The sequence below is a fragment of the Notechis scutatus genome, chromosome 6 (assembly GCF_049901735.1).
Source record: "Notechis scutatus isolate UNSWTSFEM ecotype Mainland chromosome 6, rNotScu1.2, whole genome shotgun sequence".
Taxonomy (NCBI): domain Eukaryota; kingdom Metazoa; phylum Chordata; class Lepidosauria; order Squamata; family Elapidae; genus Notechis; species Notechis scutatus.
Window position 1 is genome coordinate 37,718,911 of NC_142014.1, and position 20,274 is coordinate 37,739,184.

The 20,274-nt window shown below is 38.3% G+C and overlaps 1 protein-coding gene across 1 annotated transcript in view; it reads left to right on the forward strand.

Moving 5' to 3' along the window:
- The window catches only part of LGR5 (leucine rich repeat containing G protein-coupled receptor 5), a 94,857-nt gene that overhangs the window by 49,750 nt on the left and 24,833 nt on the right, over positions 1-20,274 (forward strand). The window contains 3 exon segments of the mRNA XM_087967998.1: positions 15,287-15,502; positions 17,590-17,661; positions 18,912-18,980. Coding sequence (XP_087824124.1) covers positions 15,287-15,502; positions 17,590-17,661; positions 18,912-18,980 — 357 coding nt within the window.

Below are 20,274 nucleotides of genomic sequence, written 5' to 3' on the forward strand. Positions count from 1 at the left end.
TTTTTAAAAAAAGAAGTTTCTCCTGAAATCACTAATCAGAGTATGATGCCTTTCTATCTCCCCCTAAATTAATCAAATAAACCTTTAAAAATAGCACCCAATACCCAATCCGATTTTGCTTGGTACATTCTATCTAAATAGTACATCCAGAATAATTAAATACATAGTTAAACAATAGATCTGAATATTAAAAACAAATATTATAATAGAAATTTTATAATAACATCAATGCCATAATCTTGCTTTCCAAAACTCTTTAATTAAAACTCAATATTCTGAACCTCCCCTCATATTATTAAATTCTAAAACCAATCATTATTAAACATTTCACCATTTTAATCTCTTATCAACTCTTAAACCATTTAAGTTTTCTATTTCTAATACAATACTACAATATCATCTTATGTACCTTGCAAAATCTTTTGAAGAAATTATACTTTATCCTTTATCCCTAAAAAAGATTCCTTTTTCCCATTTAATTTCAAAACTTTGTAGCTTTTCTCCACCTTTTCCCTTCCTTTCTTCTCCCAACAAAACTTTCTAACCCCCCTTCTTCTAGCCTCTGCCTTACTGGCTTCCCTTCTCTGTCGTGCTCCTTTTCCCTTTTGTTTACTATCATTATATTGATTTTGCACCTTATTTTTTCCCTTTCTTAAGTGTTTTTTAAATCTTAAGTCCTTAGTTTCTCTTCCTTTCCCTCTTACTTCTTTCTTTGTCGATTTCTGAGATTTATTAAAAATGGCTTCCTTTCCTTCTTCTTCTTCTGCTGTTTTCATCTGTTGTAATGTTTGTTGATAGTTAATAGCGCCATTTCTAAAAAAGGAAGGCTTCTTTCAAACCAGCTTTACCATTTTTTTTATGCTTGTTCATAATCTTTTCTCAGTTCCTCAATAGAAGGAGCCATTATAAATCTTTTCTTTTCTTTTCCCCTTCTTTCTTCTTACAACAACCAGAATATTCCAAAGAAAAAATAAAACAGTCCCAAAGTTATCAATCAGTCCAAACCAAGGCAGAGTTCTCACTTTCTCCTTCTGGGGTAGTATCAATCAGAAACAAAGAAAGTCCAAATCTGTTTCTTAAAGTCTTATTGCAATATATTTTAGTCTTCAAATCCTTAAGGCATCTCCTCCAACAATCTTAGCATACAAATATTTTTTTTTTTTAGTCCTCTCTCTTCCCACTCATCGCTTAAAGCCAGTTTTCACCTAAAAAATAGGTTTCTTAATATTCACTTATTTATTCCGTAGGAAAAGAGGGTAAGCTTTCCTTTCAGCACCATCAAACTGCCGCTTTTTCCCTCTTCTAGAAGGTATCATTCAGAAAATCATACTTTTCAGGAATTTTGTTAAATATGTCTTAGAGTCCTAGGAACCAAGAAAAACTTTCTCCTTTCAAAAACTTTCTCCACTTCCTCCTGCGCATTCTTACCTGGCTGCCAGCTTCTTTGTGGCGGCCATTACGGACCGCCGCTGCACCGTCCTGGGAAAAGGGGTTCTGCCGGCCAGGAGGGGGTCTGCAACACCCCAAACCCTTCTCCGGATCCCCCTACCTTCAGCTGCCCTGCAGGGGCCTAGCTCCGCACCCGTCCGGATCGGAGCCCCAAAAGCAGCTAGCGCAGCAGGATCGCGCAGCTTCGCGAATCCCTGCCGCCGCGGCCGACAAACCGGAAGTTCGCGTGCTTCTTGTTGCTCTTGTTTCTCTAGGTTCTGTATTCTGACTTTCATATATTTCCACCTTTCTTCTTCCGTATCTTCTCTCCTTATTATCTAGTGAACTCTCTTCCTTATTTGCTGCTTATGCTCCTCTTTCTTCTGTCAAATCCTTCCCTTCTCCCACTTCTGCTGCTGCTGCCTCTTCTTCATTAACAAAATGTTGGCCGTAGAACTCTTCTGCTTTATCAAATGTGTCCAATCGGTATCTTTTCTCCTGCCAGTTGACCATAATTCCCTCCGGCATCAACCATCTAAAGCTAATATTATATTTTATAAGCTTCGTTGTCAAAAAGTGGTAAGGTCCCCTTAAGTCCCTTACTCTTCTCAGTACCTGTTTATGGATAATTATCTGCTTTCCACTATATTCTGCTGCGTCATCTCTCGTTCTATGCAATATTTCATCACGAGTCAATTTCTTGATTAATCGGACATGAACTTCTCTAGGAAGGTTGTGCCTCCTTGTGTAATTTGTCTGCACTCTATATGTTTCGTCTATTTCCTTCACAATTTCTTCTTTTTCAGTTCCTAATATTTTCGCAATTATATTGGCCATCACCTCCAGCAAATCTTTTTCCTCCTTCACATTTTGGAATCTCAAGTAGTGGGCTGCTTTTTCTGCTTCCAAGAAAATTACTGTAGATTCCAAGTCCTTATTTGTTTGCATCAGCTTATCAGTCAAGTCTTCCACTTCCCCCCCCCTCTTTTTCCATTCTAGATTCTATTTCCGCTATTTTTTCTTGATTTTTCCACATCTATTGTTGATAACATTCAAATTTTTCATCTATAATTTGAATTTTTTCTTTTAACTCAGATCTTACTGATCCTGTCTCTGTCTTCAAGTCTTCATGATTTTTGGATAACATTTCTTGCATGCTCAACATTAGTCCTTGTAAATCTTTTATCAAATTTTATCTCTCCCTTGGAATTATTTCGTCAATAGCTCTCTGCGTGGAGGGACTTGCCATTGTTGCCATTTTCAATGTTTGCGTGGGTATTTTTTTCCAGCTCCTACTTTGAGTAGGAGTTTGTGTTACTTGTCATATTAAATAGCTTTACTATAATATTATTTTTCAATCACCTCTTCCAATTTTTCTCTTCCCTTTCAAAACTCTCCACATCTATATATTCTAACTTTAACACAGCACACTACATTAAATAGCTTCTTTTCTTATGTCAATTCTATATCGACTATCAGATAACTTATATTAGTGATAGGACCCATGTAGTATCAAATATTCCATAATATATTAAGTTATGTCAACAATCAATATGTAATTAATAATTTTAGCAAGTACATTACTTAGGATAGTCCCAATTAATCAATCCTTAAAGACAATAATTGTGTGTCTAGATAGTCTATAACAGTGATGGCTAACCTATGACACGCGTGTCACTCGTGACACGCCGAGGCACTTTGACTGACACGCCTGTTGGTGTGGGGAAAACCTGCACATTTAGAGGCTGCCTGTGCTCTGCTCCAATCCCTGCTCCCTGCTTGTTGCGTGGAGGCTTGGTGTCACCGCTGCTGCAAGATCTTTGCAGCAGAGAACCAGTTTTAACCACCATAAACTGAGGTTTGTCAGTTTCATTACCTCAGGAACGCTACAGGAGGAAAGGAGATCCATGAGGTTCACAGCCCTGTAAGGTGGCCTTCCGATCCCCACATCCTGCACCTGCAGCCCTGAGACCAGGGAGACGAGTTTCACAGCCCTGTGTGATCACTCCAGCCCAGTCCATCATAAACCAAATTATTGATATTTCTTGAAGTGACACACGACCCGAGGAAGGCTACACTTTTTCCCGATTTTCGACACACCAAGCTGAAAAGGTTAGCCATCACTGGTCTATAATATAGGACATCAATATATTAAAATATGTAATAATAAAGAACTTCTCTTATAATTATATGAATTGACTTAACTACTAAATATATAATATATAGTTTATATTTGTATAATTGTATCAGACTTATATTATCCTATATATGCAGAGGCTTAAAATTCAACAAAATCTTATATTTACCTATTTCTGCAAAGATTTAGAAGTCAGCAAAACAAAAACAGAGAACAGAGGCTTTAACATAGGAGAAAAAGAAATCAAGTATCCCCCCTTTTTTTACTTGTTACAGTTTCTCTTCAGCTCAGTGGCCAGCAGGTTCTCTCACCAAGCGCTACAATGTCTCTTTGTCATCTTCAAAACTGCCATCTCACTGTCCCTGTATCGTCCATTTTAATTAGTTCAAAGTTTCTTTATTGAAAGGATTCAGATCTGTTCAAAAAGAGGTGTAAAACAAAAGATTAAGAAAATCCAATTTTGTCTCAGTATCTATTTAATCGCAATTATCAGTTCTCTCAGGCTTTTAATTTAAATACATTTAATTCAAATCCATTCAGAATTTTTTTCTTTGTAATCCCCACAAGACTCACACCACAGCAGCTCTTAACACTCTCAAATGTCACCGTTCCCCAAATTAAATCCAAGATTCCCTTTGGGGGGGGATCTTCTCCCATTCTAACCGCCAGATCTTCTCTGTTTTTTGGCTTCCCTATCTTCTTCCAATATCTTTGCCCGCCATTAAATTCGCCACTCCATCCGCTCTTAGCTAGGGCTGGCTCTTAATGCTGGGTTTTTTTTCTGTTCAGTTCGCTTTCGGCGCCCCTTTTCGTTTTACTCACTTTCAGGTTGTTAAGGCTGTCAGTTTAGTATGCACCTTCATTATGCTGTTTCACCGATAGTATGACCAGCTGCCAGTTTCTGTGGATGGTCTGCCAATCATCCTTCCTTCGTTTGCTCGATCCAGGTTCTCTCCATTCTCCCACATGAACTGCTGCCTCCTTTTGACCCCGAAAGGTCCTGCAAAATGAAGTTTTGAAGATCATGCTTCGCAGAGACTCCTGCTCGCATGTCCCAGACAGCTGGCTCCGCCCCTCCAAAGTTCAGCTTTTAAGTTTCAAGGCAGATTGTGTTACTTCCAATGCTTGAAGCAAAACATCAAGCTTTTAATCTCTGCCTTGAACAGGCCCTTCTCTAGATCAGAAAGCAAGTGCTCTTGCAATTAAACAATGCTTGCAATATATGGGTTTCTATGTGACATATTCTCCATCATTCTACTTTGTAGCAGAAAGAAAGCTGCTTAAAGGGCTATTTAGTCCAAATCCAGTTTTAAATAACAGAGCTATAAGAAGGGAGCACTTTTAGCATCTATTTGGCAAGTAAAGCATACTGTTTTTCAATATAACTGGATGCCCGTTATATATCTTTCCGAGGAGGCACACTCAGTTGTTAATCAATGAAACTCTGAAGAGCAACGCGGCGTGATGCTTATGGCTTAGTTAAATAGATGGCCAGTAGGAAAGTGTAGAAAATGTAGAAGATGATAGAAATATTTAAGAACCATTAACTAGATAAAAGATACTGAAAAACTTTTTAAGCCCTAAGAAACAAAATAATATCTGTAGTGGCTCAAGCAGAAGCTTTCCTTATTCACTGGAATATAAATCAGTTTGGTGTAGTGGTTAACCACCAGGCTAGAAAGTTGGAGGCTGTGAGTTCTAGTCCCATCTTAGCCATGAAAGCAGTTGGGTGACTATGGGCCAAACCCTTTCTCTCACCTCACCTTACCTCACCGGGCTGCTGTTGTGGAGAAAATATGAGGAGGATGGTGTTTTGGTTACATTTGCTGCCTTGAGTTATTTATAAAAATAAAAAAGATGGAATACAAATATATAAAAAATAAGAGAGAAGGGAAGATACAACAGATTTGTATCTCAGATTTGCAAGAGTCTGTCATTATAACCAATATCAATTAAAGTAGTCCTGTATGGGGCCCCAAACCAAGAATAATATGCAACAATACTTCCAAGTTGAATATTTTATTGTTTCACAGATCTTGTCAAACTGAGGATTTTATTATCTGCATCTATAATATACTCTAAACTTTCAGGGAAGGGCTGTCTTCATTCTCTTTGTCTCACACATAATATTTGGTCTAAGTTGCTTCTTACCCCTCCCACCCCCTCTCATCTTGGAATCCATCTCCTCACTACATTCCATCACTTCTTCCTGCAGAGATGATTTCCTGTTGTAGTCTACCTGTTGGAATGACGGAAAGTGTGTGACAATATTATAACCACCAAAGTAAAAATATCAGTGAAAAGGACAGTTGCATAGGAAGCAGTAGCAGATCCTCTTCCCATTTCAGGAAGCCATAGCTTTAGTCAACTTGGTCTGTTTTTGGAGTTAGTACATCATGGCCATTTAAAAACAAATAATTAAATGGTGGAAATTATAATATACCTTGAAGATGCTAACCATAAATTGCTCTGCTACTTTATGATTCCGGGCTGGAAGGATCATGCCTGGAAAGCTTGTAATCTAGGGATACACTGGAACAAGTTCATGCAAGGTGCAGGCATTCTTTGGTTTATTATCTAATTTTAGATTATACAATTGTTTTTTTAATAATTCAATTCATGCTATAGATTATGCCATTATTATTTTCCCAAAATATATTGTGTGGACTATGTCCATGAACATTGTATCTTGTATCAACAGCAACCTGAAATTATAAAAGAAAGAGTGGCAAGATCTAGGTCATATACAAGGCAGTTGTTAATCTTGCTGGAGGAAGAAAAACATGTGAACTGATTAAAGAGGAAAACAAAACAAAAGCAAAAAAGCTTTAATCAGTGTAACTGTCAAGCTGGTGCAACTCTAAAGTCCTTGGTTTAGACAGAAACATCACATAGACAAGAAATTTATTTCTGACTAAACATAAAGAACCCCACATTTTCTTTTCAAGTATATTTTATTTGAAAGCACAGCACAAAATATGTTCCTTTATTTGAAAGGAAAGATTCAGGCTGGGCATTTCTAAACATTTCCAGCTTTTCCAATTAGTTGACAAAATGTGAATTATTTTGGAGCTTTGTCCCTGTGGCTTGTCATGTCAGTTATTATATTGAAAAATTACTTATAAAAAGGCTTGACACTGAACTTTATAAATTTGTTCCAACTGACCTCGTCTCAATTATTTGCCATTCTAGCACATTGTTATGTGCCTTGTGAAACACTAGAAAAAACTGTAGCAAAAGACCTAGAATTTTATGTGCTTACAAATAAAGAATCTGCTTTAAATAAAGAAACCAACATGCTTGTTTCAAAGCCCATTTTCTCTCAGATGTATAAGGTTTGCTTTTTGTAGAATTCCTCATAAATGCTTGCATGTATTTTTCTTTTTAATTCAGTGAAAATGAACATTTAAACATTTGTAAATTATCCTTCTTTTCCCTGCAAAGTTTAAGCTAACAAAATTAATCTACAATTTCTAAATTTTCAGAATTCTATCTAAACTAATATTGTGGTTATATTATCAATCAATTTAGAATTTAGAATAGAATAGAACTGGAAAACTCTGTCCATTCTTTTCTTTAAAACTTCCAGTGATGGAGTGCCCACGATTTCTGAAAGTAAGCTGTTGCATTGGTTAATTGTCCTCACTGTTAGAAAGTTTCTCCCTAATTCCAGGATACTTCTCTCTTTGATTAATTTCCAACCATTATTTATTGTCCTGCTTTGGAAAATAATTTGACCCCCTCTTCTTTGTGGTAGCCCCTCAAATACTGAAATACTGCTATCATATCACCCCTAATTCTTCTTTTCTTTAGACTAGCCAGATCCAAAACCTGCAGCTGTTCTTCATATGGTTTAGTCTCCAGGTCTCTGATCATCTTAGTTGTTCTTCTCTGAACTTTTCTAAAATCTCAGCATCTTTTTTGTGGTATGGTGACCAAAATTGGTTGCAGTATTCCAGGTGTGGTCTTACTAAAGTGGCACGAATACCAGTGGTGGGATTCTACCAGTTTGGTCCAGTTCGGCTGAACCAGTAGAAAAAACAGTCCAGCTGAACCAATATTTCTTTTTTTTTCCTCCTGACGATCAGCTGTTCTGACTGTCAGCTTTGGAAGCCATATTGAGATTCAATGCTCCCAAGCTGCCACAGTTGGGTCTGTGAAAGTGGGAGGGAGGAATTCATTTGAATATATCTAGTTAGACAAATTCTCCTACAAATTCCAGCACCCTAAAAGGGGGCTGTCAGAGGTGCTGAGCCCCAGCACTGACTCCAAAATTGGAGCAGTGAGAAGACTCAGTGAAGATGAAAGGAAGGGAAAAAGCTACAGAAGGTGCTAGGGGTCTTGACACCAGAGAACTAATTGAGGCCCCCAGCTCCTTTTCTGAAGATTTTTTTCAAGCGATAGAAGCCGCAGAGGAGAGACAGAGATCAGGCAACCAGCCTCAGGAGTGGAAAAGCTGCCAGACAGAGCTGAATCCAGAGATGAAACTGGAGGAGAACCTGCCTGAATCCCTTTCCTTCTCCAGCCCTCTAAGGATGGCCCATGAGACAGAGTGGAGAAGTGGGAGAACATTGGAATCAGACAACTCCTAAGACTGGACCCTGGTGCCTCCATCCTGAAACCAGTCATTGGCAGGGATCCCAGAGCATTTCCAGCCACTTATGGTGGAAAGTTATGTATCACAGCCTCAAGCTCTCCAGACAAGCTGGGTCTTAATGCAGCCCACCTTTACTTTCCCTAGTCAAAATTTTGACAGTGGAACCAGTGTGGCATCGGTCGGAGATTACCTAAGGATTGCCCCAGTCTGGCAGACCCAAGCAGCAAGGAAGAGACAGCAGATACAGCAGATACAGCTGACATTGGGTACGTTACAAACCCCAATTCCTCACCCTCCACAACCAGCAAGGAGATTAACTCCTTCAGAGAGTATTCCTCTAGGGTGGGGATTTTATCCTGGTCAGGGGTGTGTCCAATGCCAGTGAATGCCAGCACCCATTGCACCACTTGGTTCAGGAACACCCTGGGCCCAAAGAGAAGCAGCAATCCCTTCTCAACAAAGAGATCTGCGCAGGCAGCAGACTGCAACCACACTCCTCTTACCATCCCAGAGAAGAATTCTACAGGCGGGCCCCGCTCAGCAGGTTCCAATTCAATCACCCTTTGGAGTACCCCTACAGGGCCCCAACATTCCACAGCCAGCTCAACACATTCCAGCTCAGCCCACAATTGCTATGCTGATCCCCCCACCCCTCCCTCAGACCAGATAAAGTGGCTTTCAAAGCAACATTTGATGGACAGTGTGAAGACTTTGCTTATTTCCTTACTCAGATCTGGTCCCACATAGATCGGCTTGGAAACCAATATGCAACAGATCACAACCTGGTTTCCATAATCACAGATGGAATGAATGAGGGGGATGCTTCAGATTGGGTCACTCAACTGTGGAGCTACAGTATCGGCCTTTCTTGAACTCCTTAGGGCTAGGTTTGAGAATCCTGATAGAATTGGAGAAAGTGAAGACAAAATAATGGAAATGAAACAAGGTAAGCGACCCTTTCAAGACATTGTATGGGACTTTAGAAGGGTTGCAAGCAATCTCAGGAACTGGCCTGACAGAATACTTCCGCATTACTTTAAGAATTCAAATGACCCAGAAGTTTAAAAAGCCTGCAACATCAGAGGAATACCACAGACTTTACAGGATTGGTGTGCCATGTCCCTTAGGCTGGATAGAGAAATCAACCCATACAGAAAAACCCTCTCTGAAGGCCCTCCTAAGAGAACGGTGGCCAGATGGTCTCTGACCAGACCTGCTGAAGCTGCTCCTACCCAACCCACAAAGATTATAAAGTGCTATCGATGTGGCCAGGCTGGTCATAGGGCAGCCGACTGGCTCCTGCACCTGTTCCACAAGTGAGGCCTAATACAGCTGCCAGGGGCCGAAGGATTCCACAGAAGCCTCCAGACACTAGACAGTTTGCTACACACATTGTAGAAGGTCCCCTACACATGGAATGGAGCAAGGAACTTCTGGCCCAAGAAATCCTCCCCCCAGAGGCAGATGAAGAAGAGGACCCCATGGTGAGTGTGGCCATTCCTCCTTTTACAGTTAAAGTGAAGTTGGTGGTGCTTGACACAGGGAAGGCAGGAGAGATAGAAGTAGTAATACATACCAGGTGTTCCAAATGCCTTATTGGCCTCCCCATCATTGAACAATTAGGAATAAAGACTAAAGCCCTGAAATGCCCAATCATGTTTGAACAAGTAGATGGAACTTTAATTGGAGGAGTTCCCGCCACCCAAATTACAGAGTTAATCAAGCTAGAGATGGGCAGACACCATGAGCTCATACGTTTTGTAGTGGCTGCAAAAATGTCGAAATCTATAATATTGGGATTGGCTTGGCTGGATAAATGGGCCCCTACCATCAAGTGGGAAGACGGATACAAAAAAATCATAATTGGGGTTGGCCTGCTGCCCCCCTTCCTCCCACAAAGAAACTGCCACCCAACAGGGATCCACAACCAGAAACAGCAGCCACCACTTCAGACTCTTCTCCAGGTGAGCCCCAAGTCCCTAAAGAAAACAGGGATTTGGCTGAGGTGTTCAGTGAAGAGGAATGCAACATTTTACACACACACACCCCATCGAGCCACTGATTGTGCCATAGAGTTAGAACCCGGGGCAAAACTGCCAAAACCAAAGATGTATTCCATGGCACCATCTAAAATGACTGAGTTGAGAAAATACATTTGGACAGAGGTTTCATTGAACCTGCCAAATCTAGGTTGGCAGCCCGAGTACTGTTTAAAGAAAAAAAAGATGACAGCTTAAGATTATGTGTAGGTTTTAGGGGCGTCTTCAACTATCTTCAACTACCCTCTGGGTAGTTTCCAATTCCGAGTCATGCCTTTCAGACTCCAGGGCTCCCCCACAGTATTTATGCAACTCATCAATGAAGTGTTACATCCACACCTCTACAAAGGGGTTCTTGTTTACTGGGATGACATTCTTATATGAGTGAAACCATAGAAGAACATGTCAAATTAGTCAGACAAGTACTGAAAAAACTTTTAGCTGCCAAGTTATATGTAAAGCTGTCAAAATGTGAATTCCATAAAGAGTGATTGGATTACCTGGGCTACTGAGTGTCTAACCAGGGGATTGAGATGGACCCTGGAAAAGTGAAAACAGTGCTAGACTGGCAACCCCCCAAAACATGTAAATAACTTCAAAGCTTTTGGGGTTTTGCAAATTTCTAGACAATTTATTCCTTCATTTGCTGAGGTCACCCCCCCCTTAACAGAGTTACTGAAAACTGGGCCTTCCCCGACCAAACCAAAACCCAATCAACCCCTTGCTTGGATAATGGACTGTCAGAAGTCTTTTGAAACTTTAAAATGCCTAATTGTTGTTGAGCCCATCCTCCAGTACCCGGATCCGACCAAACCTTTTATAGTCCAAGCTGATGCTAGTGACGTGGCTGTCGTGGCAATTCTCCTCCAAAAGAACTCTCAAGACCAGCTGATGCTTGCGCTTATGTGTCCAAAAAGTTGACAGACACAGAGCGTAGGTGGGTGGTTTGGGAAAAAGAGGTGTTTGCCATGCGATGGGCTTTACTCTCTTGGAGGTATTTCCTTGAAGGAGTGAAGGAACCTTTTGAGGTGTGGACTGATTATAAGAACATCAAGGCTCTAGGGAAACCTTGAAAGCTATCACCTAAACAAGTCCGCTGGGCTCAATACTTCAAGAGATTCAACTTTAACATGAAATACAGTATATCCCAGGAGGGAAAAACACATTGGCAGATGCCCTGTCAAGAAAACCCCAAATTAACAATTGTCGGGAAGAGCTAGTGCAAACTATGATATCAGAAGCCCAACCCGCAGGACAAGTAACCACCCGAGGTCAAGCCAACCACAGATCCAGACACCCAGAAGACAAACTGACAACCCAGTTGAAAGCAGCACTTTTCACCAACCCATGGTTTGTTGAACATCAAACTGATTTGATAATTATTGTCTTGGAAAGGAACCAAAATTTATGTACCCAATACTCTAAGACTGATGGTCTTGAAACATAGCCATGACTCACAGTTGTGGGGACACATTGGGTTCTTTAAAACCCTATATTTAGTCAGGAGACAGTTCTGGTGGCCAAAATGAAAACTGATGTCGAAGACTATGTGAAAAGCTGCTCAATTTGTGCCACGATGAAACACAGAACTGGAAAACCCCTTGGCCTCCTTCAACAAGTAGCTGTACTAATGAAGCCATGGAAAGAAATCACAATGGACTTTATCATAGAGTTACTGGAGAGTGAAGGAAGTACCGTGATTTGGACTGTTATCGACTTATTTTCTTAGCAAGCCCACTTTACAGCATGTAACGGACTACCTTTGGCTAAAAAAGTTGCAAAATTGTTTGTGAAGCATATCTATAGGTTCCACAGAGTTCCTCATAGAATAATCTCAGACTGAGGTGTACAGTTTACTGCTAAGTTCTGGAGGGAGTTTTTGAAGTCCAATGGGTCATTCCAAGGGCTTTCCTCAGCGTTCCATCCCTATGCTGGAGTTACCTAGGGAACCCCCAACATCCATGTCTTTAACGGAATGGATGGACTCATTAAAGAAAGGTTGGGAGGATACGAAAAAAGCTTGAACTAAAGTTGCTGAGGAATATAAAAAACACAGTTTAAAGTAGGGAACAAAGTGTTTGTCATGCCCCTGGTGGAGACTGACTCTGAGGAAGAGGAGGAACAGCCAACAGGGAGTGGGAGTGTGGCTCCAGAGGTGGTGAAGGAGGCTGGGGAAGGGCAGAGGCCGGCTGAGCAATCAGAGGAGGATCCAGGCCCATCCCCTATCCATCCTAGGTCACACAGGGAGGAGAGGATCAGGGAAAAGCGAGGTCTACTCAGGAGGAGATTACTATGATCCTCCTCGTGGCTTGCAGCTGGGAGCTATGTATATAAGTTTGTAACTGCGTAGTCAGAATTGCTGGAGTCAAAGTTTAAAAAAGTTACTTTGCTGGCGTTCTTCCCATGGACTCTCCTCGGTATGTATGATGAATTATCTTGGTTTGCTTCGGAACTCTCGTCAATGCAGTTTGTTTTGGTTTTCTTTTTGCCTCATTATTTACTTTTGTGACTTTAAACTGTGCCTAATAAAACAGTGAAGTTAAGTTGAAGGCATTACCGGACTTGAATGTATGTTTTGGGTTTTGGGTTATTTTGAGAGACTACGGGTCATCACAGTGTTTTTGTCAATTAAATATCTCAAGTTGAAACTTCCCAGTAGGAAGTTGGGCCCTAAATTCCTGGGTCCATTCCCTATATCTAAGATAATCAATCCAGTGACACTCCAATTAAGTCTCCCTCGGCTATTGGGGAAAATACACCCAGTCTTTCATCGTAGTCTGTTGAAGCCTACTGTAGGTCAAATCTAAGGCTGATACCAGCAGCTCCCCCTAAACCTCTAATTGTACAGAGTGAGACACATTTTGAAATAAAGAAGATCCTTGATTCTAGATTATACCGAGGACGATTACAATATTTGGTGCTATGGAAAAGCTACTTAGGTGAAAAGTTTGGATATACATGCAGATAGATTGGTTAACCAATTCCATGACAAATTCCCTGACAAGCCAAAGGATCCCCTTGGAGAGGGGAGAGGGGGTTAAGAGCATTGCATTAACCCCTGGTTGTGTTTCATTTATTGTATCATCTAGGATGTGATTTGTTTAAGGGGGGACGCCTGTCAGCTTTGGAAGCTGTATGGAGATTCGATGCTCCAAGCTGCCACAGTTGGGTCTGTGAAAGTGGGAGGGACGAATTCATTTGAGTATATCTAGTTAGACAAAATAAAAATTCTTTTGTTTGGTTCATCATGGTATAATGAAATGGGAATCTTACTTTAGGACGGATGGTGATTGGACCATGTGATGTAGTGATGGCTAAGGGGGGATGGATTTGTGGTTTTGACTTTTGTAAGGAAGCCCTGAACTTTCAGAGGCTTCCCTGAGGCCCAAGAGGCCAAAAAAAATGGAGTGTGCGGGGGGATGCTGCACACACAAAAATAGCCATGCCCACCTAGTCACATGGCCATACCCACCTAGCCACGCCCACAGAACCAGTGGTAAAAATATTTGCATCCCACCCCTGATTAATACTTCATGTGATTTTGATTCTGTGCCTCTGTTTATACAACCCAGGGTTGTATTAGCTTTTTTGGTGGCTACTGCACATTGCCGGCTCATATTCAAATGATCATCCACTAGGACTCCAAGGTCCCTCTCACAGTTACTGTTTTTGAGCCAGGCCTCGCCTAATCTGTATTTATACCTTTGATTTTTCCTGCCTAAATGTAAAGTTTTGCTTTTCTCCACATTAACATTCATTTTGTTGGATAGGGCCCATTGTTTAAGTTTGTCAATATCTTTTTGGATCCTGATTTTGTCTTCTGGGTTGTTTGGCTATTTCTGCCAGTTTAATATCATCTGTAAATTTGATGAGTTCTTCTTCTATTCTTTCATCTAAGTAATTTATAAAGATATTGAGGAGTACTGGACCTAAGATGGAGCCTTGTGGTATCCCAATGCTTACTTCTCTTCATGTGGATGTAGTACCATTAAGAACTACTTGTTGAGTATGGTTTGTCATCTAGTTACAAATCCATTTGGTGCTGATGTTGTCTATTCCACATTTTTCTAACTTACCAAGAAGTAGATTGTGGTCTACTTTGTCAAATGCCATACTGAAATCTAAGTATACTATGTCCACAGTATTTCACTGGTCTACTAATTTAGTGACTTTATCGAAGAATGAAATAAGATAGGTTTGGCAAGATCTGTGTTTAACAAACCTGTGCTGGCTACTAGTTATAATTTTCTTTGCTTCCAGTTGTTCGCAGATCTGTTTTTTTATTATCTTTTCCAGGATCTTCCCAGGTATTGATTATTTTGTAAATAATGGTAGCAAAAGACTAAAATTTGAATGAAAAAAACCATGGGACCTGCACACATCATGCCAAATTCTAAGTTTCTGTTCTGCTAAAGTGTTTGTGTCATCTGCTTGGTTTATTACAGTACTGAGAAGTTATAGCTCCTTTAATGTATTGTGCAAAAGAATATATACACTCAAGCCTTTGTGGTTTGTGCTATATGTTTATTTTAAATCTTGTAGAATTCTGAAGCAGCATGATATTAACTTCAACATGAAACAATATGTTATTAATTTCAGCATAATTCATATCCATAGATGGTTTCATATTGGATGATGCATTAGGACGCACACATCAATGCCTGTAACATATATAAAAAAGCCATGCTATCCCCAATTGGCTAGGTTTATGCACCATATTAAATAAAAATATGTTTGTGGTTCATCATGTCATGCCAGTCTTCGTGGTTTGTTTAATGGATTAGAACATTATATGAGCTCAACAAGGTATAGTTTATGAATGAATCATGGGTAAACAAACCACGTCCTAATACAATGAACATACCAAATCTATAAAATACAGTGAGAATGACCACAGAATTAAAAAGAAGTTTCAGAAATAGAAATGAAAATTAGACTATGTAACTAAAAATTATACAGATTCAGCAGTGGAACTGATTATAATTAAGGTGTTTTTTAAAAATGCAGAAAATACTACTTTTGTCTAAGTCCATTTATTTATGAAACACTTTTTAATGATATTTTATATTTATGTTTTTTTTTCAGACGGCTTGATGCTAACCATATTAGCTTCATACCTTCCAATTGTTTCAGCGGCTTGGTGTCACTTAGATACCTGTGGCTAGATGATAACTCTTTGACTGAAATTCCAGTGCAAGCTTTGAGAAGTTTGCCAGCACTTCAGGCAATGACACTTGCACTCAACAAAATCTGCTACATTCCAGATTATGCTTTTGGAAATCTCTCCAATTTAGTAGTGCTGTAAGTTTGTATTTGATTTTAGACATAAAATTTAATTAATTTTTAAGAGCTTCAACTGCTGTCTTCAGGAAAGTACATGTTTAATATACACCTGGTTTTTTTTTAGTAGAGCAGCAAATATTTAAGTCCAAAACCTGGTTAATGAAGCTAATTGAATGTTAATATGAGGGAAAAGAATCTGAAGCTGAAAATACTGGTGTTTATTTTTGTATATTTTATTTTGGCCATATGTAGAGTATGAATAAAGTGTTTATAAATAAACTTTATTGCCAGTTTAATCCTGAGATTAGTTGCATTTGAAAGTAAATATCTTGTTAAAATGATGCGTGCATCAATCTGGAGCTCTGTTATTGGCTGCAGAGGCCTTTCCTGAAGGCCTCTGACAGCAAAACAGAGGCTGGGGCAACGCACACAAGCAGCAACAAGCAGTTGCAGAAGTAGGCCAGCAGCAGGCTTCAGCTGGGCAGGGCTGTTGGTACTGTCACTGCGAGGTGAGTCAGTGGAAGACGCCCCCTGAAAATAAGACCTGGTGCCATTTTAGATGGCAAAAAAAATATATATGACTGGGTCTTATTTTTGGGAAAACATGGTATTTTCTTGAAGTGGTGATCAGCAAATAAAAACTCACATATTTTAGGCATCTAGTATGAGCAGATGATGTGCTAGAAAATATTTTACATTGACAAACTTAAAAAATATATTAAAGGACATTAGATAAATTGCATAGAGAGGAAGATAGAGATTACTGAAATTTTACTGTAGATAAGTCATGTAAGCATTTGTACACAGAATGGGATTTGGTCCTGACTCAAGAGCACCTAAATTAATTTTGTAAAGAGCAAGAAAGCACCTAATCATATGTTGAAGTAAGAAAAGAACATGAACAATATGAGAAGAGAAGTCACAAAAATAGAAATTGTTTATAACCGGATAGAGGGGGAAAACCTCCTCAAAAAAGGAAAAGTCCAGAGAGAAAAAACAAAAATCTCTCCGCCCCCCAAAAAAGAATGATTTATGGATGGGTGTTCAAAAGATGCAGCAAAAAGAGATAAAGGGCAGGTCGAAAGGAATATTTAGTGGGCACAAAAACATCATAAAAAACAATAAATTTTTCCAAAAGAACAATAAGTTTCCAAGAGAGAGAGAGAGAAAAAGATGATTGAGAAACTAACAGATGATGGAACTCCAAAGAGACCAAGAGATGATGGATAGCGATAAAACGCATTAGCAAAAACAGAAAAGTAGAAAATATAAACAGGGAAAACAGTAACATACAGTATATACTAATAGCAAATAGAATTTACTCCATTTAAAAATAAGTTAAGTGTAGAAGGTGGAAATTTAGGATTAGGGAATTTAATGGTATTATTAATATTAACAGTGTGTTAAAATATACTGTGAATTATAAACTTTTAAGGATTAGAAATTGTGGGGAGTGGGAGATATAAATCTGGAATCGATTGAATACTGTTAATATTTGGATCGATTAGTAGTGTTGGATATTTGGAATATTGAAAGCAGGGTGGAAAAATAAATAATTTTTAAAATATCAAATGCAAGATAAGGGATAATAAATAATGGCAAAAATAAATGTTATGTATGCTTAAATGAATCAATGGGAAAAATAAGAAAGAATAGAAATAAGAAGGGAACAACAATACACATATTTTAATATAACAAGATCTATGCAATAACAAGAGGGAGGTTTAGAAATTGAATGGTGATAATATTAGATATGTTTAAATAACATGCAACAATTAAAATGAAATGTAATAACCATGAGTTACAACATTATATTTATTTGTACTAAATGTATGATACCCAGTTCATACATTGATATGTATAAGTAATATAAAATAAAAAACTTGACTAAAAAATAAAAATTGTTCATTTAAGCAGATTAAGCAGTGCAAATGAAAATGCAAATAGAGGCACAATTGGTAAAATATATTCTATACTATTCAAATGTTCATAAAAATTACTTTCACAAACGATGGGAGAGCAGGAGTAACTATTAAAATGTTTTCCTTTGCTTTAGTTTACTATACATATTTTTTTTCCCTCATATTCTGAATGGTCTGCTTCAGGCATCTTCATAACAATAGAATCAACTTCTTGGGAAAGAAATGCTTCAATGGCCTCCATAGCCTAGAGACTTTGTGAGTTCAGCTTTTATATGCTTTTTCCAATGTTTCCACTGACATTCTGCAGATCTTTTTTTAAAGCCTAAATGCAGATTTAAAGACGTTATTGATGTTGACTCTATAGTTAAATTTTTAGGATGTAATCCAGTCCACACTTAAATGAAAGCCAGTTTTCCTTATTTTATTTTCCTTTAATTTATAGGATTGCAGTGCTATATATTAACTTTTTTTATTTTGTAGACAATGGGCATTTGAAACGGCTAATGGATATACACTAAGAGAATAATTGATATCTCACTGTGACTAATTAAATTCTTGATCAATCTTTGAAAAAATATGCCCAAATTAAACTATAGTTTTGTTTCTATTTGCAAAAACAGGTTTTACTTATGTAGTTAAAATTGCAAATGCTAGCAGTGTCTACTATCATGGTGTGATTTTCCCAAAAAACCCCACAATTTTCTTATTTTTCCTGTAAGATTAATTTAGTAAATGACATGAACTGTAAAGATGATAGAGTATAACTTAGTCTGATCAACTTAGTAAAAAATCTAAAGTTCTAAAGATCTAAAGTTAAAGAGAGCAGATTAATCAAGCAGAATATAACAAATAAAATATTAAGTAAATGTAAATATCTATTATATTTATAAAAATTCATTAATGGGCATGGATCCAGTCTACTTGAGGAAGCATCTCACCCCAATGGGACTGGCCCATCCCACCCACAATGGCAGAGGGGGCACATTGTGAATCCTGAAAATTCCTTTCAGCTGGTGGATTCAAGGAGAAGAACTCTTCCGTGGCTCCTGCCCTTTGGAACATCTTATCCCATGAGGTGAAACTGGCTCCCACCCTCCTAACATTCTGCAGGAACCTTAAGACCTGACTTTTCCAGATGGCTTGGGGACCCAATAGGAAAGCTTCATACTGGAGGTGGTTGATTAATTAAAGTTTAACCCCTCTCCCCACCCCAGGTGTTCAGCTCCCCTCTTTGCCAGATAATGTGTCCATAATTTTATCTGCTGTGTTTTTATTATAGATGATATTAATGTTTTTATATTGTAAGCCATCCAGAGTCATTGGGTACAAGATGTTACACTTGTGTTGCACTTTTAGATTTATACATTTATAGAACCTTATTAAATAAATAAAGTTCTATAAATGTATAAATCTAAAAGTGCAACACAAAACAGGTAAGGTCTTTTCCTTTTAAGTATAAAAATTAGTAGTGTCTAATGTGAGGTGGATTTTTTTTCCCAATTCAGAGATTTAAATTACAACAATCTGAATGAATTTCCCACTTCTGTCAATGTCCTCAGAAACCTGAAAGAACTGTGAGTACAGAATTTTGGTCTTCAGCTCCTCAGTTTCCAGTGTTCATTTTGATTCATTTAAGTCCTGACATATTTCTCATTGCAGTTCAAAAATCACTACCTATTTTTCAGAATATACATTTCATTTTGTAGACATTATTTTTTTTTCAACTTGGTAATTCTAGTTGTCCAAAATGAAAATGCAGGAATAAATTATAAAAAAGCAGCATATTCAAACATGTTGCTGTGGCTGTCTGTAATAGTGGAGTATTTGATACTGTGCTAGTATAATTTTAGAATTATAATGCAATATACTTACAAATGTTAGATTATTATTAAATATTTAAGTCTTGATATAAGTGCATTAAAATAATATAAGTAGATTAAACAGTAAAAACATCATTTCTATAGAAATTTACATTATTAAGCATATTTGTTTCTCTATTACAGTTTGTAGTTTAAAAGATAAATTATTTTTGCCAGCTGAATCTGTTTTCTAATATCCGAAACTGGGATGGCCAAAATTAATTCACCTACCTCTTCTTCCCTTTTTAACAACTGATTCTGTCATGTGGCTTGGTGGGCGTGGCTTGGTGGGCATGTGACTGGATGGGCATGGCTTGGTGGTCATGTAACTGGGTGGGCGTGGCTTGGTGATCATGTGACTTGGTGAGGCACCAAATAACCCAGATGTCTTCTGCTAGAGACAGTGGGTTGGACTAGATGACTTCTGAGGTCTCTTCCAGCCCTGGATTGCTATGCTGTTTCAAAGCACCCATGGAAAGAGTAAACATAGTATTTCCATTAGTCTAATTGTGTTACTGGCATGCTTACAAAGTCTCTGCTGTGGAAGGACCTGAGTTTGAGATTGTTGAAATAACATTGTCCATGTTTTTTTCATTCACACAATCTGTTAAGTGGGAAATAGTTTAAATAGCTATACACTTCCACACACATACATACTGAGGGAGTATAAAAGAGAAAAATGCATGTTTGTGAGATTAGAAAGGAAAAAAGATGGTAAATTTGTCTAAGTGAAAAAACAACATCTTGGGTAAAACTTGATCTTTATTAATATTGTGTAAGTCAATAGGAAGTTAATAGGAAACTGATAATAATAGACATTTAAAAATATATATGCAAGTGCCAACAGCCTTCCACTTCATTTTTCATTTTCACTTTGTTTTCCTACAGTTATATTTGTTGTGGTTCCTTATGCAATCAATTTCCAAAAAACAGCCATTATATAGTCACTAATAATAGCAGCCGAAACAATGAAACAAGTTTAGCAAACCATGCAATATTTTAGTTTCAA